General features: G+C 44.1%; 1 protein-coding gene across 1 annotated transcript in view; it reads left to right on the forward strand.

Moving 5' to 3' along the window:
* The window catches only part of LOC134944741 (bile salt export pump-like), a 197,076-nt gene that overhangs the window by 146,907 nt on the left and 27,849 nt on the right, over window positions 1–22,320 (forward strand). The window contains exons 21-24 of the mRNA XM_063933573.1: window positions 11,278–11,439; window positions 12,202–12,405; window positions 15,870–16,111; window positions 19,638–19,794. Of these exons, the coding sequence (XP_063789643.1) occupies window positions 11,278–11,439; window positions 12,202–12,405; window positions 15,870–16,111; window positions 19,638–19,794 (765 nt within the window). The remainder of the gene's footprint in view (window positions 1–11,277; window positions 11,440–12,201; window positions 12,406–15,869; window positions 16,112–19,637; window positions 19,795–22,320) is intronic.

Genomic DNA, 22,320 nt, shown 5'->3' on the forward strand with positions numbered 1-22,320 from the left:
ACAAACCAATCATTTCAGCGACACAACTGTGGCTGAATTAATTGGTTTGTTTGGGCCCCCACCAAAAAGTAGCAATTAATCTCTCCTTGCACAAACTGGCTCAACAGTGATAAGATGTCATCCTCATCTTCAGATCCCCCCCCCCCCCCAGCCCCAACTTCAGTGTTTACATCCTTAGGTAGCTGGATGACTAAGCTAAGCAACCCAAGTGGGCGGCACAAACACCTGGTCCATCTAGGTGTGGCACTGCAGTGTCAGACAGGATGGCACTTTTAAAAACTAGGCCCCAAAGAGCACATAATGCAAAGAAGAAAAAGAGGTGCAATGAAGTAGCTGGATGACTAAGATAAGCGACCCAAGTGGGCAGCCAAACACCTGGCCCCAAGGGCGTAGCTACCATAGGTGCAGGCAGTGCAGCTGCTATGGGGCCCAGAGCTGAGAGGGGCCCAACTTCCCTGTCAAAGTTACATGTGTTATATACATTTTCGTGATTGGGTGGTACATAGGATTCCTTTCAATCTTCTTCCTTGGGGCCTGCAATATATCTTGGTATGCCCCTGGACTTGCTCATTGTAGTGTGGTATAATATGAACTGGAGGGTATTTTTGTAATTTTATAATATTTGAACCGGGGCACTGTACGGGGAGCACTATATATCATAATGTGAGTTGGGGGTACTGTGTGACATAATGTGTACTGGCAGCTCTGAAATATGACATAGGGTGAACTTAAGCACTACTACGATTCATAAAAGAAACTAGGGCACTACTGTGGGGCATAACATTAAATAAGGCTCTACCATGGTTCAGAAAATTAACTAGGGCACTATTACAGGGCATAAAATTAACAACTGCTGCTGAGAAGTGTCTCTCTAGAAGCATTGGGACAGGGGCCCCTTCAAAATGTTGCTATGGGGACCACAAAGTTCTGGCTACGCCCCAGGCTGGTCCATCTAGGAGTGGTACTGCAGAGTCAGACAGGATGGCACTTTTAATAACTAGGCCCCAAAGAGCACATAATGCAGAGAAGAAAAAGAGGTGCAATGAGGTAGCTGGATGACTAAGCTAAGCAACCCAAGTGGGCGGCACAAACACCTGGCCCATCTAGGAGTGGCACTGCAGTGTCAGACAGGATGGCACTTTTAAAAAATAGGCCCCAAAGAGCACATAATGTAAAGAAGATAAAGAGGTGCAATGAGGTAGCTGGATGACAAAACTTAGCTAAGTGACCCAAGTGGGCGGCACAAATACCTGGCCCATCTAGGAGTGGCACTGCAGAGTCAGACAGGATGGCACTTTTAAAAAATAGGCCCCAAAGAGCACATAATGCAAAGAAGAAAAAGAGGTGCAATGAGGTAGCTGGGTGACTAAGTTAAGCGACCCAAGTGGGTGGCACAAACACCTGGTCCATCTAGGAGTGGAACTGCAGTGTCAGACAGGATGGCACTTTTAAAAAATAGGCCCCAAATAGCACATAATGCAAAGAAGAAAAAGAGGTGCAATGAGGTACAGTAGCTGGATGACTAAGCTAAGCGACCCAAGTGGGCAGCACAAACACCTGGCCCATCTAGGAGTGGCACTGCAGTGTCAGACAGGATGGCACTTTTAAAAACTAGGCCCTAAAGAGCACATAATGCAAAGAAGAAAAAGAGGTGCAAGATTGAATTGTCCTTGTATGTTGTATAAACAGGACATGCACACTTTAACAAACCAATCATTTCAGCGACACAACTGTGGCTGAATTAATTGGTTTGTTTGGGCCCCCACCAAAAAGTAGCAATTAATCTCTCCTTGCACAAACTGGCTCAACAGTGATAAGATGTCATCCTCATCTTCAGATCCCCCCCCCCCAGCCCCAACTTCAGTGTTTACATCCTTATCTTCACAGAGAAATAATATTAAAACAAACAAAACCACATCATTTAGGTGTCAGTGGACTGCTTACGCTATTACCCAAAGTTTCTGAACTTGACAATGACTTATGATGAATGCGCTGCAGGTGACGTATAAGGGAGGATGTTCCATCCTCCCTTATACGTGCTATAATGTGGTTAATGTCCTCACCACTACTTATGTATTGACAAAAACAACAGATGGTTTGACACCTCCACATTGGTGGAGAAATAATTCCACACCGAAGAGGTGGCTTTTTTGGTATTTTGCCCAGGCAACATGGACAACAAGTGTCTCCCCCCCGGTGACTGATTTAAAGAAACCACATCACTATCAGAATCCTCCTCGTCAACTTCCCCCTCAGCGCCAGCAACACCCATATCCTCATCCTTGTGTACTTCAACAGTGACATCTACAATTTGAATATCAGAAATTGGACTGTTGGTGCTCCTTCCAGCACTTGCAGAGGGCGTGCACATGGTCGAAGGAGCCACCTATTCCCGTCCAGTGTTGGGAAGGTCAGGCATCGCAACCGCCGACACACTTGAACTCTCCTTGGGGATTTGTGATACCATCTTAGAACGCACAGTTCTTTGCTGTGCTTTTGCCAGCTTAACTCTTTTCATTTTTCTAGTGGGAGGATGAGGGCTTCCTTCGTCATGTGAAGCTGAACCACTAGTCATGACCATAGGCCCGGGCCTTAGCCGTTCCTTTCCACTCCGTGTCATAAATGGCATATTGGCAAGTTTAAGTTTCTCCTCAGATGATTTAAATTTATTTTTTGGGGTCATTTTACTGAACTTTGGCTTTTACATGCCCTTTACTATGATATTGGACATCGGCCTTGGCAGACAACATTGATGGCATTTCAACGTCTATGTCATGACTAGTGGCAGCAGCTTCAGCACTAGGAGGAAATAGTTTTTGATCTTTCCCTATTTTATCCTCCAAATTTTTATTCTCCATTATTTCTCATACGTCCTTGAGGATGCTGGGGACTCCGTAAGGACCATGGGGTATAGACGGGATCCGCAGGAGACATGGGCACACTATAAGACTTTGAATGGGTGTGAACTGGCTCCTCCCTCTATTCCCCTCCTCCAGACTCCAGTTAGATTATGTGCCCAGGAGAGACTGGTCACACACTAGGGGAGCTCTACTGAGTTTCTCTGGAAAGACTTTATGCTGGGCTTTTTTATTTTCAGAGAGACCTGCTGGCTACAGGCTCTCTGCTTCGTGGGACTGAGGGGAGAGAAGTCAGACCTACTTCTGTGAGTTTCAAGGCTCTGCTTCTTAGGCTAGTGGACACCATTAGCTCCAGAGGGTTCGATCACTTGGTGCGCCTAGCTGCTTGATCCCGGATCTGCGCCGTCAACCCCCTCACAGAAGCCAGAAGGAAGAAGCCGGGTGAGTATTGGAAGAAAAGAAGACTTCAGTGACGGCAGAAGACTTCAAGTCTCAGAGGTACCGCGCAGCGGTCACGCTGCGCGCCATTGCTCCCACTCTCAAGCGGCACTACAAGGGTGCAGGGCGCAGGGGGGGCGTCCGGGGCAGCAATATACTTCTTCATTAACACTGGCAAAAAATATATACAGTGCATAGGCACTGTATACGGACCCCTGCCAGTATAAAAATGTAAAATATTAGCGGGGCTGAAGCGCGCCGAGAGGGGGCGTGGCTTAGCCCTCACAACTCGATACAGCGCCATTTTCTCCTCATGTCCTTGCCAAAGCACTGTTAGGCATCTAGCAGTGAAAAACGAGGGGGGGGGGGCGCACGGTGATTTTAGTGCAAAATAGCAAAATATAGCACTATGGCCCTCATTCCGAGTTGTTCGCTCGTTATTTTCCTTCGCATCGGTGCGATTTTCCGCTAACTGCGCATGCGCAATGTTCGCACTGCGGCTGCGTCAAGTAAATTTGCTAAGAAGTTTGGTATTTTACTCACGGCATTACGAGGATTTTTCTTCGTTCTGGTGATCGGAGTGTGATTGACAGGAAGTGGGTGTTTCTGGGCGGAAACTGGCCGTTTTATGGGTGTATGTGAAAAAACGCTGCCGTTTCTGGGAAAAACGCGGGAGTGGCTGGAGAAACGGGGGAGTGCCTGGGCGAACGCTGGGTGTGTTTGTGACGTCAAACCAGGAACGAAACTGACTGAACTGATCGCAGTGGCAGAGTAAGTCTTGAGCTACTCAGAAACTGCTAAGAAATTTCTATTCGCAATTTTGCGAATCTTTCGTTCGCAATTCTGCTAAGCTAAGATTCACTCCCAGAGGGCGGCGGCTTAGCGTGTGCAATTATGCTAAAAGCAGCTAGCGAGCGAACAACTCGGAATGAGGGCCTATATACTATAATGTGCATGTAGTTAATGAGTTGTGAATTTGTTTCTGTGTTTTCCCTGTCAGATATACCCATTATAGCTTTATAGTACACATGTGTCGACATGTGTGAGTGCTCTGCCACAAAATAGCTATGGGAATCCCTCTGTCGGCATTGCCGACTCCTGATGGTACTTGAGTCAGTAGATCAAGTGTCAGCAGTTCGGTAGTTGTATGCTTTTTCAAAAGTAAACACTGTATGGGAGACACAGTAGTATGTGGGTGACCCTGTCGGCGCCAACTGTTATTACTGGGTGTAAATTAACATGAAGTAAATAACCTATACCTGTATAGGGTACGGTTCCATGGGCCTGTAGCTCTAGCACAGACGTGGTTGTATTTGTGGGGGAATGATATTAAAATTATGTGTATATACTTCCCTCGAACCCCTCGGGGTTACAGCGGTACACGTTTAAACCACGCCCCCGCTCTGTAATGCCGCGATAACCGGCATTTTACAGCAGGGGGCGTGACTATGATGACGCGATTCAACAAGAATCGCGTCATCTACTGTCCGGACCGCCCACTTTACTCTCAAAGTGGGTGGCCGGGCAGGGGGGATCTTGAAAAACCGGGAGACTTGTCTGCTCTTCCGTGGGGCCGGGAGGGTCACCCGATTTTCGGGAGCCTTCCGGCCATTCCGGGAGAGAAGGCAAGTATGGTACATGGTCGTACACATTCAGCATACATTAATGTCACTAGGGACCCTACGGTTCTGGACAAAATACTTATATGTATGATAGATATATATATATATATATATATATATATATATATAGGATATGTGTGTATATGTGTATTTAAATATGTATATTCATATTACAAGTTCTAATGAATGCTGAAGTAAAGTTATTCCTTCTCATGTGCTGGTCGCTCTGTTGATAAAGCTCTAGGTCAGCCGTGACGAGATGGTCTCAGATCCTCACGAGGAGTCCGAGTGTTTATTCTTTGTCCGCCGCGGACAGAATAAAGTGAAAGTCGACCCCTGGTCTGCACGGGGCCCTGTCACAATGGATCGTATACAGGAAGCTACGTGATATTTTAATTATATGCTTTGATGATATTTGCATTGCATACGCATGGGGGAGTGCTTGTATTCAGAAAGGGTCTGTTACCTTGGCATCCGATAGAATTACCCTAGAGAGAGAGGGGACGTTTCTTAGGTTGGGTCTTCTCTATAACATTGCGGCAGGCTGCCGTGAGACTACAAGAGGGATGGGACTCTTGGGTGCACGGACCACTTCCATGGCTCTCTTGGCTGGGAGGGCGTTGTGGATTCACCAAGGGAAGGCTGAAGTTGACTCCGAGGGATACTGGAGTATCTTCCCTATGAAGGTGTAAACGGGGTTTGGGGATGCCTGGGTTAAGTTACTCTCGGCAGATACCACTGGTACGTCTACCTTCTTGAGATAGGTTCCCTCACAACGTTTGATGACGCATTCTTTTGTGGGATGCAGTAATTTTAACAGGTTGGATACCGTTCGTTTTTTCATTTTCTTTGCAGATAGTGGAAGGTGGAAAGGTAAGAGATCTGCAGCCTTTTCAAGGTTGCAGAAGCAGATATCGTCTTCTGTTTCTACCACATCCTACGCATGTCGCTGGGTCTATCTTGCTGGAGCCCACGCCGGTGGAAACTCGTCTGGTTCTCTTCAGTCAGTCCTGGTATGGACTTGGACCAATGAGTTACAAATAGAATCCAAAGGGGGGACATACTGGAGTTCCAGATGATACCCTGCTCTGTTTTTTCAGATAGATCTTACCGATTCTCCTCTGGAAGGGGAGGTAGTATGCAACGCCATACCAGAGTTGTGTCGGGATCAGGACATTGACCTGCTCTCCCTCTCGTTAAAAAAAAAAAAAAAGGTTTCTACTTAAGAGGTTGACCTTCAAAGTGGAATCTCTCAGGCCTGGGATCTCCAACACGTATAATTAGAATTTAAGTGCGGTTTCATCCGCATTACGCTTACCTGGTTTTGCTATCCAGGATTGTCTTTGCCATTTCACCGAAGTGATGGCAGGATGATGGGTTTCCTTCGATAGTAAGGGCCATTATTGTTCTGTACTGAGACGCTTTCCTGACTACGGCGAGGTCAAGAAACAAGTGGTACAAATCGTGGTTTCCCTCTGACAGTTCTTCAACACAGAGAATCGCTGTTGCTCCCAACGACGCAGATGTCTGCGGTGGGTATAAGATTAGATACTGAAATGTTCAGAGTTTGTTTTTTTACTGTGGAAAGAGATCTGAGGATCCAGAGTCGGATCAGATTTGCAGTGACAAACCATCAATATGTTCCGTTGCTGAAGAAGGTGGTTGCGGCCTACGAGGCCTTTTCGGTGAGCAGGTCAAATGACAAGGTTTTCACGGGACCAGTTGGACATGTGGTCTAGGTCTCACCTGCACATGCACCGGAAAATAATCCTAAGAACCGGGATATCGCTCCTGTGGTGTCAGCATTCTCACCTCTTAGAGGATCAAACGTTCACGATCCAGGTTTAGATCCTGGTGTCCATACATGCAGGTCTCCAAGGCTGGGGAGCAGTCTTTCCAAGGGAAGAATTTCCAGGGGGAAAAAGGTCAAGCTGGGAAGCTTGTCAGCAATAAGCATTCTTGAATTAAGAGCTATTTTCAACGAATATCTTCTTAAAGATCTGCCCGTTTTAGTTCTGTCGGACGACTTAACGATAGTGGCATAAGTAAGACGCTAGGGCAGAACAAGGAGCGACGACGCAATAGCAGAAGCCGCATAAGTTTTCCGCTGAGCGGAAGGGCAGGAACACGCTATATTAGCAGTCTTCGGTCCGGATGTAGCCGACGGATAAATAGATTTCCTCTGCAGCTGCGATCTCCATCCGGGAGAAATGTAGTTGTCATAGAGAAGTTTTCACAGAAGTGACAAGTCTTTGAGGAGTGCCTCAATTGGACAGGATGGCGTCTCGCTTCAACGAGAGACCTCAAGGATAGCGGTCCAGGTCAAGGAACACTCAAGCTATAGCTGTGGCCGCCCTCGTGACACCTTGGGTGTTTTCAGTCGGTTTATGTGTCCCCTCCACTTTCACTCTTTCCGAAGGTGATACACATAAGAAGAACAAAGGTTCAGGCGATACTCATTGTTCCGGTCTAGTCAAGGATAGCTTGGTACCCAGATCTTCAAGACTTGCTCATAGAAGATCCGTAGCCTTTTTTCTCCTACGAGAGCACCTGTTGCAGCAGGGACCGGCTGTATATCAAGACTTACCGCGGCTGCGGTTGACGGCTGGGCGTTTGTGCACCATATCCTAGCCCGAAAGAGTATTTCTGGTGACGTCATTTCCACTTTGCTTCAAGCTAGGAAAGGAGTAACAGTGAAGCTTTACCTCCATATTTGGAGGGAGTAGGTGTCTTGGTGTGAATCCTGGAAGGCTGCAACGGAAAAATTTCAGCTGGGTCGTTCTTCTCCATTCTTTGCAAGCAGGTGTGGATACAGGCCTAAAGTTAGGCTCCATTTCTGTACAATTTTCGGCCTTATACATTTTCTTTCAAAAAAGAATCGGCCACCTTTCCGGAAGTCCAGACTTTTGTGAAAGGAGTGCTGCACATCCACCCTCTGTTTGTGTCTCAACTGGCAGTGTGGGTCCTTAACGTGGTGTTGCAGTTTCTTATTGTCACAATGGTTGAAACCTTTCTGAAAGGTTGTGTTGAAATTTCTCTCTTGGACGGTGGTCATGTTATTGGCCTTGGCGTCCGCAAAGCGGGTGTCGGAAGTGGCGTCTTTGTCTCACAAGAGCCCCTATTTGATCTTCCATGTGGTTAGAGCGAAATTGAGAACTAGGAAAATAGTTCTGCCAAAAGTGTTTTCTGTGTTTCACAGGACCCTGCCTATTTTGATGCTTGTGGTTACTTAAGCATTGGCTGATTCAGAGTCTCTCGATGTAGTCAGGGCTTTGAATATTTATGTCGTCTGATCGGCTCAGATTGGGGAAACAGAGGCTCTGTTTGTCCGGTTGGCTCCCTGCACATTTAGGGCGCCTGTTTCTATCCAGTCTGCTACACGGTGGTTCGGTGATATGATTCAACATGCTCGTTCTACGGCTGGATTGCCATTACCGATGTCGGTGGAGACCCATTCTACTAGGAAGATGGGATCTCCTGGGGCGCATGCCCGAGGAGTCTCGGCGGTTCAACTTTGCCGAGCAGCTACTTGGTCGGGTTCAAACACTTTTGCTAAGTCATACGTGTTGATACCCTGGCTGAGGAGGACCTCATGTTTGCTCAATCGGTGCTGCAGAGTCGTCCGCACTCTCCAACCCGGTCTGGAGCTTTGGTATAAACCCCATGGTCCTTACAGAGTCCCCAGCATCCTCTAGGACGTATGAGAAAATAGGATTTTAATACCTACCGGTAAATCCTTTTCTCTTAGTCTGTAGAGGATGCTGGGCGCCCGTCCCAGTGCGTACTGTATATGCAGTTTTTGGTTATGGTTACACTCTTGCAGTGTTTCTTTTTAGTCAGGCTGTTGCTGAAGTTGTTCATGCCATGGCAAGTGGTATCTTATTAGTGGTTGGGTTGACACACAGGTTGTGTTACATATTTTCTCAGCATGTGGCTGTGTATTTTTCATGCCGTCGGCTGGTGTTCTATTGAATGCCACGTTCTGCGGCATGTTTGAGGTGTGAGCTGGTATGACACTCACCGTGTTTAAACAATAAATTCTTTCCTCAAATTGTCCATCTCCCTAGGCACAGTTTTCTAACTGGAGTCTGGAGGAGGGGCATAGAGGGAAGAGCCAGTTCACACCCATTCAAAGTCTTATAGTGTGCCCATGTCTCCTGCGGATCCCGTCTATACCCCATGGTCCTAACGGAGTCCTCGTTATCCTCTACGGACTAAGAGAAAAGGATTTACCGGTAGGTATTCAAATCCTATTTTTTCTGCAGTTATATAAAAATATGCGGCAGAGGAGAGCATACCCCTACACCACACATGGCAAAACCTGTAAAAATTATTTGGATAATAACCCTTTTATTTGGAGTTATTATAATAATATGCAGCACAGGAAAGCGTACCCCTACACCACACAGGGCAAACCCAGTAAAAATTATTTGGATTAAATATTAATAACCCCTTTATTTGGAGTAAATAATATACAGCACAGAACAGCACCACTGGACTTATACAGCAGTACCCCTGGACTTATATGGCAATACCCCTGGACTTATACGGCAGTACCGCTGGACTTATACGGCAGTACCGCTGGACTTATACGGCTGTACCGCTGGACTTATATGGCAGCACTGCTGGACTGGACTTATACGGCAGCACGCTGGACTGGATTTATATGCCAGCACCACTGAACTGGACTTATAAGGCAGCACCACTGGACTAGCCTTATACAGCAGCACCACTGGACTTATTGCAGCACAGGACACCACCACTGGACTTATGGCAGCACAGGACACCACCACTGGACTGAGCAGCACAAGACAGCACCACTGGACTGGACTTACACAGGAGCACCACTGGACTTGTGGCACCACAGGACACCACCACTGGAGTGACTGGACTGATGCAACACAAGACACCACCACTGGACTGATGCAGCACAAGACAGCCCCACTGGACTGGATTTATACAGCAGCACTGGACTTATGTCAGCACAGGACACCACTACTGGACTTATGGCAGCACAGGACACCACCACTGGAGTGACTGTACTGATGCAGCACAAGAGATCACCACTGGACTGATGCAGCACAAGACAGCATCACTGAACTGGACTTATACAGCACCACTGGACTTGTACGGCAGTACCGCTGGAGTTATACGGCAGCACCACTGGACTGGACTTATACGGCAGCACCACTGGACTGGACTTATACGGCAGCACCACTGGACTGGACTTATACGGCAGCACCACTAGACTGGATTTATACAGCAGCACCACTGGACTGGACTTATACAGCAGCACCACTGGACTTATGGCAGCACAGGACACCACCACTGGACTGGACTTATACAGCAGCACCTCTGGACTTATGGCAGCACAGAACACCACCACTGGAGTGACTGTACTGATGCAGCACAAGACACCACCACTGGACTGGACTTATACAGCACCACTGGAGTTATGACAGCACAGGACACCACCACTGGACTGATGCAGCACAAGACAGCACCACTGGAATGATACAAAAGAGCAGGTCGCCACCCCACGCGCCACGCCACTATCCCGCACAGACACTAAGGAGACACGTCCTCTTGCTACACTCTCCAATTCTGGAGTGAAAATGGCGGCGACGCGCGGCTCCTTATATGGAATCCAAAACCCGCGAGAATCCAACAGCGGGATGATAAAGTTTTGCATCGTTCTGGTTTCCGAGTCTGGCGGGAACACCCGAGTCGGACTTAGATCCGGACTTGGAGCGTAAAGTTCGGGGGAGTTCAGTTCTCAGGGAACCGAACCCGCTCATCTCTAAAATATATATATATATATATATATGCAGCAGTGTAGAATGGCACTCTGGGTTCAATTGTGCAACTTCCAGGGTTCCTTCCTTAGATTAGCATACAAACTCCATGTCCATACATACAGACGAGGCGGCATACAATCGGTCTCACTTGTGAAAATAAATGTAATTCTCAATGGCCAACATTTCAAGGCCCTCCGGCCTTTTTGTCAGGGCGTGAGAGAAATATATATATATATATATATATATATATATATATAGAGAGAGAGAGAGAGAGAGAGACAGACATGCACAGAGAGAGAGAACTGACTTTGTACATAAGACAAAAATCTAAAAGTGATAGAGCAATACAAGTCATTGTTAAGCTATTTATAGGCTGACCCCTGTATAATGCTGTCCACTTGTTCCTGATCAGTCTGTGTAGTATATTCCAATAACTTTTACTATGCCAGGTCCATAACCAAAGCTGAATAATTATCTATGTATTTGCTATCAGGACATATGATGTTTGCATGATACTTAAGAACTGCACCTGTTATATATATATCATATCATTATTTGCAGGGCTTTGCCTTTGCTAAATCTGGAGAGCTCCTGACTCGCAGGTTGAGAAGAATCGGGTTCCAGTCTATGCTTGGCCAAGAAATTGGATGGTTTGATGATGCCAAAAACAGCCCAGGAGCTCTGACCACCAGACTTGCCACAGATGCATCTCAAGTTCAAGGGGTACAGTGACGCTTCTGCTTATTATAAAGCGTAGTCCTACTGTACATGTTCTTTTCCTGTCGATAGTTTTGCATTCCCAGTGTTCACATAAAATTTGAGCGGCCATACTCATTACTCTTACTCATCCTCTGCTGCTAAAATGCAATTTTGTCCAGGTTATAAATATATAAATATGTATATATATATATATATATATATATATCTATGTTATCTTCAGAGAGTTTAAGTTTCGAGAGCACTTATTCTGAGACTGCTTAGCTTACCCTTTTAGGACTGTCGAGAGGCTATTTTAATGTGCTTGTTATTTTTCAGTTGTAAAATGAGACAAAAAATAAAAATGAGGAAAAGTAAATCCTTTGGGTGTTTGACAAAACATCAGCTAGAAGAAATGAAAAACAAAAAGTTAGCATTAAAACATAAAATGGCTACTAAAAAATACAACCGGCAGTTTACAGTGGACAATTTATATGCATACAAGATAGTTATTGCTATTCTATGGTCACAATGCATGTTTATTGATGCTTACTGCTTGCGATTGCAAAATAAATCTTTCCTCTGTAGTGTGTTTAAAATATCTCTTTTACAACTTTGTGTACTAACTAGTTTATTACTGGGAAACAAGGACATGGATTTTTTTTTTTAATATTATTTCTAACCTTGTATCAGAATATACTCTATATGTAAAGGAATATTGCTTATATAATCCAATGACATTATATTTGCTTGGCTGCAGGCTGACTGTAAGTATCTGTCTTATTCCAGGCCACAGGTGCCCAGATTGGAATGATCGTTAATTCGCTGACAAATATTGGTGCATCCCTTATTATTTCGTTTTACTTCAGCTGGAAGCTGAGTCTGGTTGTTTTGTGTTTCCTTCCCCTAATTGGATTATCTGGACTATTTCAAGCTAAAATGCTTACAGGATTTGCCAATCAGGACAAGCAGGCATTGGAAGAAGCTGGAAAGGTAGATAAGTGGGCACCGTGACTGGGAAGATAGTTTAGTGCTGTGTATGGAATTTGTTCTAAAACTCTAAAACTAATATATAGGATTACAGTTTAATAGAGGCAATTTCATTAATTAGAAAGTGCAATAGACCACCTGGGTGGCAATTCAGGGCTACCAGCTACTTCACAAATTCGGGGGGAGGGGGGTACTTCATGCTCACTTAATAGGTCAAATAAATACATCTGTGCAAATACTGTACAACACTTTCATTTTCGTGATTTGAGATCCCACTGATGATGGCATTATTTAGAATTTACAAGAGTAGGCCAACTTGGTTCCACTCACTTCTCTTGCGAAGTGGGCGGTCCAGGGGCTTCATGATACAATTTGCAGTGAATCCTGTCATTGTGACCCCGTTGCTAATCGTTATATTGAACAGTAGTGGGACGGTTCTCTGTGATGTGATTCACCACGATACGCTGCCCTGCACCTCCCAGAGGGCATTTTTGAAATGTTGACAACAATGACTTATAGGGGTCAAAAAATTACTGTGCCTTCACAAATCAGGACTTACACATACAGGACAGTGGGATATTTGTAATATAACAGGAGAAACCCGGAGAGGAGACACTACAGGACACTTCGGGGGGCTGGGCCGGACTGTCTCGTAACTAAGGGGGACATGTACTAAGCAGTGATAAAAGTATAGAAGTGAGCCAGTGGAGAAATTTCCCATGGCAACCAATCAGCTGCTCCATACAATTGTATAGTATGCAAATTAGAAATGTTACATCAATACTCATTGGTTGCCATGGGCAACTTCTCCACTGGCTCACTTCTCTACTTTTATCACTGCTTAGTACATGTCCCCCTTAACCCTGCCCTGTCACAGCAAAATGCCACGATTTGCGGGTTCATGGTACCAATTAGCCATGCCCGCTCTATACATATACCAGGTATAATCTCCTCATCCTGCCCGCTGCACTAGGAAGTGGGTAGGATGCAGTACATTCACCCACTATTCCATGGGTGCGTGGGACTGTCCAAAAAATCATGAGTCTTCCGCAACTTGTGGGAGGGTAGGCATGTATGCATAGAAGTAGAAAATGTACATATTTGTGTGAGGAAATTAGAAATACTATTTTCATTCTTATAACTTTGATAATTAATGGCCAAACCTGTGGATAGCTGGGTGGCTGACCATCATCATCATGCTATCATGATGATGGGCCTATTTTAATCTGGAGGCCTGGAGCAGTAGCTCCATCATGTCGCATTGTTAATCTGGCCCTGCTTTTGTTTGTCAAAATGGATTTTGAGCTTCAAACTGAATTTAGTTGCCAAACTGCTAAGTTTGTCCTCTCAACAAAATGATTTCAGTGCACAAAAACAAAATAAAAAACAGATATGTAGCGCTAGGTATTAGCAGAATACAGCATGATTCTGAGTCGCACGCAATACCGATGTTTATGGAGTTTTTTGGTAGGTGGTTACTGGGAGGTGGCTATTCAGATGCATGAAAATTGTCTGTCTTTTGAGTGTGTCTCTGAAGTTGTTGTATACACAGAACCTTAATCGTTCACATAGGAGGCCATACTCCAGTGAACAAACTGCACCTGCCATAGGGTTGAGAAAAGTTTCAATGGTGCAGCTTATGGTAGCATCGATCATCCTAACCCTCTGTCCCATACTCACTGTCTGTCCCATCTGTGTCACCTCCCCTTTAAAATGTAAATCTCTTCTCATGTGCCTTCCTTCCCTTCCTTATACTATCGTCTACTTCATTCTCCCTACAACGGCATCAAACCCTTGGTTTCTGCCAACCTGTTGCTTATTTGAGTGCTATGACCATTGATGCAGCAATGTTTATAAACCATGTGGCACGACATAAATAAAGGATAATAATAATTCCAGAGTGTATTATATAGGGGCATAGGAGCTTGTCTGTCCTTATAGGTCATAGTTCAGTGGGCATTCCTTCAGTGTCTTGGCAGATTATGCAAATTTGTCCTTTTTTGGGTATTCGCACGCCCCTTCCTTGCTGGCTGCTGGTGTTTTCAGTTTTGGAGTTCATAGACTCAGACTGTAGAGCCAAGCAACTCTTTGTTTTTCTATGTTTTTTCATTGACTAGTATGTCTACACTAACTTCATTAAATACATTATCCACCTTACATTTTGTTCACCCTGTCTATTCAGTGCCGGGTTAAACCCCTTGGAGGCCCCTAGGCAGTCGAAATCTTGGGCCACCTCGCAAATTATCTCTTAGTTCAATTTTAATTTTATCAACCAACAGTCTACAATCTGGAAACTGTAATGTGAATCTGATATCTATGGTCTATGTACTTTAAGTTGTTAATGGGTACATGACATTAATACAGTATTTTGTCTATAGAGTTTTTAATGTAACATTTTAGTTTCTTTGTGTTGATTCTTTTTTTTTATCTTTTGGAAACAATTTAAGATAGCTTGATTGTAATTTTCTTTTAAGATCAAATCAATATTATTCTGCTTCGGTGTTGCGGGCCCCTAAAAATTGCAGGGCTCATAGTCCGATCCCTACTCTGCCTATTTGGTAATCCGACAATGTGTCCAATTCACTTAACAAGTACCTTATTGTAATATTACGGCCATCCATATTTTCTGAACCTTGTAGCCACAATCTATCGTTGACTGTTACCACTAAAGGCTCTGAACATGATGTGTGATACTGTGGTGGGACTTTATAAGCTCTACAATTTTGAGCTATTATACTACAGTAATTCATATTTTAACCAGCTAACTATGTGTCAGGGAGCACAGGAGCACAGGGAATCTACAACCTAGGATCACCGTCAAACGTGATAAGTATAATAGCTTACAGCAAGGGCCCAGAGGGTTCAGCAGTGCATTGTGTTTATAAGGAAAGGATGTATGGTCAATAATATCATAAAAATTGACTGTCTGAAGGTATGTGAGCTAAATATCACCATACTGTATATTGTTGCCTGTTGATTGGAAATTTGGAGCTGCAGTGCTTATTATTATTATTATTATTATTATTATTCTCCTTTCTTATCCTTTATTTACAGGGGCCATGGTGTTTCTGCAGCACTGTAGAAAATACAATACAAACATAACAGGACCTAAAGTGCATACAAAATTATAGTACAAACAATAGAAAATAAACAGTAGCTATATGGCAGTCAATAGATACAATATACATCAGTAGATAAGTAGTGCAACTATAAGCAAAGGGTTCTGGGTATAAACTGGTAAACTATGGAAACAGCAAGTAAATTTAGAAGAGCTTTTTTCACAAAGCTCTTTAGAAACATGAATAAGCCGACTGTAAGAAAAGCTATAAAATCCTCCAGGTTAAAGTGCATTATGTAAGTCAAAAGCCATGACAGTACTAGCACTGACAACTTTTATCTGAATAAAATAAAACAAAGATATCAAAAGTAATAAAAGACATTTATATTTTCTATATATTACTCCGTAGGTCTCCAGTGAAGCAATTGGCAACATTCGAACAGTTGCAGGATTGGGAAAGGAAAATATGTTTGTAGAGTTATATGAGAAACAACTGGTATTACCACGCACGGCAGCCGAGAAAAAGGCTCACGTGTATGGGGCATGTTTCGGATTTGCTCAGTGTGTCATTTTTATGGCATATGCAGCCTCATTCAGATTTGGTGGCTTTTTAGTCAACACAGACGGGATAAACTACCTTGTGGTTTTCAGGTACTACACATATTTGTGTTTTAATTATTATTTTTAAAGCTATTGATGATAATGGTGCAAATATTTCTAATATTATATATGTAGCTGTGAATTGATAGACATATTTGGATATTTTGGATTTAAATATTCTTAGGACCAGATTTCCTCTGCTGAAAATTTTCATCTGTGAATTGCATAAAGGCTTCTATCCCTTCATTGTACTGTACTCTAGAGGTGTAGAATCCCAAACATTTCCTGCAGTGCCAAACAACTCCTTATTATTATTGGAGTTTGAATGGGGCATGGTAGTGGGTGCCCGACGGATGGGACATTCCATTTCCATTTCAGTGTTCATTTCTCTGAATCCACCTCCAAATCTATTAGTTGGAGTACCGCAAAGCTCAGTGTTAGGTCCCCTGCTATTCTCAATCTATAACACATCTCCTATCTATTAGTTGGAGTACCGCAAAGCTCAGTGTTAGGTCCTCTGCTATTCTCAATCTATACCACATGTCTTGGCAAACCAATTAGCTCTTTTGGATTTCAGTGTCGGGTTGCAGTCAAAATACCGCCAGACTGGATCCCGGCGGTCAAAATACAGACGCCGGAACCCCGACTTGCAGGCAGAGTACCAATGTCAAAATGCAGACAAAGGTGGGATTTCCGTCAAAATACCAACGCTTAGAATCCCGATCGTCCTTTCAGCGCTTGTGTCCTGCTGTGGGGGGAAAGGGGGGGTTAGGTTTAGGCATTAGAAAGGGGGTTAGGGTGTAGGGACGGGAAGGTTAGGGTTAGTTACCGGGGAGGGAGGTTAGGATTAGGCACTTAAAAGGGGAGGTTAGGGCTAGGCACCAAGCGGGAAGGGTTAGGCAGCGGGGAAGGGAGGGTTAGGCACCCCCGGGGAGGGTTAAGCTTATGCATCCCTGGGGAGGGTTAGGGTTAGGCACCCACAAGGGAGGGTTAGGGATAGGGGTGTAGTATGGTATGCCGGTGGCCGGGATCCCGGCAACCAGCATACCGGCGCCGGAATCCCGACCGCCAGCATACTGACAGCATGGCGAGCGCAAATGAGCTCCTTGCGGGCTTGCTGCGCTCGCCACACTGCGGGCACGGTGGCGCGCTACACGCTATTTATTCTCCCTCCAGGGGGGTCATGGACCCCAAGAGGGAGAAAAAGTGTCGGTATGCCGGCTGTCGGGATTCCAGCGCCGGTATACTGTGCGCCGGGATCCCAACAGCCGGCAAGCTGAAGACCACCCAGGGATAGGGTAGAGGACAGGGGAAGTTTAGGGTGTTAACTACGGGGCTGTCGGGATTTTAATGGCCGAGTTGCCATTGTCGGTATTCGGTATTCTGACAACTGACTATCGGGATTACATACTGAACCCTCAGTACCATCTGTATGCTCAAATCTACCTATCCTGTCCAGATTTGTCTCCATCTGTATTAGGCCGGGTCACTGAATGCCTTTCTGCCATTTCATCTTGGATGTCATCTCGCCACTCCAAAGATAATATTTCCAAAACAGAATTAATTATATTTCCACCAGCCAATAATAGTTACCAGCCTGATATCTCCATCTCTGTTGATAACTCAACAATAAACCCTACCCTACAAGCTCACTGGCTAGGTGTCATTCTTGACTCTGAATTGTCCTTTGTTCCCCACATTCAATCTGTCTCAAAATCATGTTACATAAATCTAAGAAACATATCCAAAATACGATCATATCTTACACAAGACACAGTAAAAACTAATCCATGCTCTCATTATCTCCTGCATTGTTTAATTCAGTAGTTTCCTTACTGGTCTTCCCAAAAATAGACTCTCACCTCTACAATCCATTTTGAATGCAGCTACGAGGCTGATTTTCCTCGCTAGACATTCATCGTCTGCAGATCCACTCTGTCAGTCCCTCCGTTGGTTACTGGTATTCTACCTTATTCATTATAAAATACTTTTACTTACATACAAGGCTATTAACCAAACTGCACCAACATACATCTCTTTGCTCATCTCAAAATATCTCCCTACCCAACCTCCCTGCTATGCACAAGATCAGGCATCTCTCATCCACACGCAGTACTTGCTTCCACTCAAAATTACAGGACTTTATCAGGGCTGCAACCACTCTATGGAATGCCCTCCCATGCACAATAAGACTCACCTCTAGTCTCCAAACCTTAAAGCATTCTCTTAAGAAAACTCAGCTCTTCAGACAAGCATATCAAATTCTGGACCCACCCACATAACCTTCAATGTCTCCCTATCAAATTACACCCCCTCTGTACAGTCCACACATAACCTCACAGATTTTGTTTATTTTCACTTTCACAACCTCCTGACCCTAGGTCAACATTGCTGGGTGACCATATCATACAGCACATTAAGAACCTAGCAATCTGGTGGACAATTGTGCAATAGGTAGCATCTATCCTTGTGTATACATGCCTTTTTCCCTATGGATTGTAAGCTTGTGAGCAGAGCCTTCCTACCTCTATGTCTGTCTGTTTTTACCCAGTTTTGTTCTAGCACTGTTGTTCCAGTTGTAAAGCGCAATGAGATATGCTGCACTATATAAGAAACTATTAACAAATAATAATAATAATAAATTTCCAAAGTCGCGTGGACATTCAACATTTCACGATCTATGTTGTCACATGTGTACCTGGAATACCTAATGGAAGACATTATCACCCACCACAGACAGCACAGTGGCCGACTACAGGTGCTTAATAATCATGAATAGCGGCAACTGTCCAGAATTGTAACAGACAAGCAACACTGGTTCAGACCACATCCACAATCAATGCATATGCATTGACCTATTTGGATTCTTGGTAGGATATTCATTAATCGTGACTGTATTAATCAATTGATTTACAGCTGTATAGATGTCCCATGATCCTACTCCCACCTTGCACTTCTGCACTGGTTGTTATTGAGTACTGGGCTCTTTTCCTCTCTCAGAGCAGGGATAATGTAGATGAAGCATTATAATGAATATGCTCCTCAATCCTACAGTCGGAGGGCAGGTCTGCTGCTAGGTACTCTGTAAGTGACTGAGTAGTCTGTGCAGGGGTAGAGGGCAGTTGTGTGCGGAAGGAGAGGTTGGCAGCATCTACAAGATTGCCAGCAGGGAGTGCAAGCACAATACACAGTGATACACAGCGAGTAGACAGTTACAGATACAACTCCAGACACCGTCCATCCGGACAGATGTCCTGAACTCCGTAGTATCAGGAGTAATCCTGGTTGGATGCCTCCAGAGCAGTCCTGTTATTTGGCAGGCCAGACAGGAACTAGTTAAGCCTCATTACACAGAAGGTGGACGCAGTTCTGCGCTGTTCCTGACCATTTTAACCCCTGGTGTTTACTAAATGAATATGTTGAATGTTGATTCTGTCTATAAAATGTCTTCCACCACTTTTTATTAATCCTGTGTAAGTTATACTTATGAATATGCATCCATTGCTGTTCAAACAAATACTGAATGTCAGACACAAGCTCACTGGAAATGTAATACAACCTCTCCCTTTCTCTTCAGAGTCATATCTGCCATAGTAACAAGTGGCACTGCCCTGGGAAGAGCGTCTTCCTTCACTCCTGATTATGCCAAAGCAAAAATTGCAGCTGCTCAATTTTTCAAATTATTGGACCGCATCCCTAAATCCAGTGTTTACAGCACAAATGGAGACAAATGGGTGAGTACTCTCTTCATTGCAGCACTTATTATGGTTCTACACAGGACATACTGCTGTGTTTGAAACATAACCCATATACTGAACAAATATCAGCAGTCACGTCTGTGGAAAATACTCGTATGTTCATCTCAATGTTGTATTTTCTGGTGAGATTATCAATTTATTCATTGATGTCACTGGACAGCTTTCAAATTGTAATCTCTTGTACAAAGCATCAAAGTGGGACACGTCCGTTCCATAAATATGCACATTTATAATCCCTGTATACTCCATTGAGTCACAGCTGTGAAATGTAATTGGTCACAGAGGTTTAGATTGGCAATGTCACTTGCAAAATCCATTACACCCTGATATCCCTAGCGACCAGTGTACAGATGCCACAAGGAAATGTGTTGTGTGACTGTTTCTTAATTGTCCTGTTTTTTATTAATGACAACACTGTCTTCAGAGCCTTCCCCCTGACATAATGCGATATGCTTTCTGTGACCATGACATAACCTAACCTGTTTACATGGTAAACTATACACATAGGAGGAGATGTATCAAAACTTGGCAAGAGATAAAGTGGAGAGCGATAACAACTACTAAACAATCAGCTACTGCCATTTTGCAAAGAATGCCCCCATGCCACCGAATTTCTCCTGTTAGCCAGAGCAACTATTTGTATGTTGGTGTAGTATGATTAATAGCCTTGTGTAAGTAACAGTATTTTATATTGAATACGGTAGAATACAGGTAGCCAAAGTGACAAAGTGAGTCTGCAGATGATGAATGTCTAGCTAGTAATATTAGCCTCGCAGCTGCATTCAGAATGGATTGTAAGGGTGAGTCTTTTCTTCGTAAGACCAGTAAGAAGACTATTGCAATAATCAATGTGGGAGATACAGAGAGTATGGATTAGGGTTTTAGCAGTGTCTTGTGTACGGTATGATCATATTTTGGATATGTTTCTTAGATGCATGTAACATGATTTTGAGACAGATTGAATGTGGGGAGCAAAGGACAGTTCTGAGTCAAGTATGACACCTAGGCAGCGAGCTTGCGGTGTAGGGTTGATTGTTGAGTTCCCAACAGTGATAGAAATATCAGGTTGGTAACTGCTACTGGCCGGTGGAAATATAATTAACTCTGTTTTGGAAATATTAAGTTTGAGGTGGCGAGATGACATCCAAAATGAAATGGCAGAGAGGCATTCAGTGACCCGGCCCAATACAGATTAAGACAAATCAGGGGAAGATAGGTAGATTTGAGTATCATCTGCGTACAGGTTTCCAAAGTTAGTTTCCAAAGATATGAGGTATAGATTGAGAAAAGCAGAGGACCTAAGACTGAGCCCTGCGGTATTCCAACTGAAAGAGGTAGCGAAGAGGAGGTGGATTCAGAGAAATAGACACTGAAAGAGCGATTAGATAGGTAGGATAGGAACCAAGAAAGGGCTGTGTCCTGTAGACCTAGGGATTCAGTGTTTGTATGAGAAGAGAGTGGTCAACAGTGTCAAAAGCAGCAGAGAGATCTAGAAGAATAAGTAGTGAGTAATGATCTTTAGACTTCGCAGTGACCACATCATTCACTACTTTAGTCAGTGCTGTCTCTGAGGAGTGTTGGGAGCGAAAGCCTGGTTGATGTGGGTCCAATAAGTTGTATGAGTTAAGAAAGTGTTTGAGGCGAGTGAAGGCAAGTTTCTCAAGTAGCTTGGAGAGACATGGGAGCTGAGAGATGGGACGGTAGTTTGAGAGAGAGTTAGAGTCAGAATTTTGTTTTTTCAGAATGGGAGTAATCACTGCATGCTTGAATAGTGAAGGAAAGATACCAGTAGAGAGAGAGAGAGAGAGAGACATTACAGATGTTAGTTAGGTTGAGCTGAGCACAGGAGATGGAGCTTCACTTATTTGTGAGAGTATAGGATCAAGAACAGAGGTAGTAGTGTAACAGGATGAGAAGAGTGTTGATACTTCATCTTCATTTGTGGGATCAAATGAAGAGAAAGTGCCAGAGGGTTAAGTTAAGGAATTGAGTAGGTTACTGGTTGAGGAAGAGCATACCATTTCATCTTGGATCTTATTAATCTTCTTCTCCTTGAAGTAGGAAGCAAGATCTTGCACCTTGATCGTGGCTGGCGGGTTGGATGAAGGAGGGTTGAGAAGTGATTTAAATGTATTAAAAAATAATTTGGGGTTAGAGGCTTGAGCAGAGATGAGAGTTTGGAAATATGTTTGTTTGGCAGTGTCCAGAACATTACGATAAGAGTGGTAGACAGTCATATATGTGAGGAAGTCACTTGGAATACGAGATTTACGCCACCGACGTTCAAGTTTACGTGACAGTTATTGTAGGTGTCTTGTTGCTTTAGACTGCCACGGTTGATATCTAGGCCTACGTGAATTGTGATGGGTAGCTAGAGTCTGGTTCAGGTGTGATACAGCCATCTCAGGTGAAGTGAATGCAGAAATAGGTGAAAGCAGTTGTTGCAGTGAGGTGGAAAGATCTTGAAGATTAATTGCATTAATATATCTGTGGGTTTGAGGC

This window comes from Pseudophryne corroboree, chromosome 7 (genome assembly GCF_028390025.1).
Source record: "Pseudophryne corroboree isolate aPseCor3 chromosome 7, aPseCor3.hap2, whole genome shotgun sequence".
Classification (NCBI taxonomy): domain Eukaryota; kingdom Metazoa; phylum Chordata; class Amphibia; order Anura; family Myobatrachidae; genus Pseudophryne; species Pseudophryne corroboree.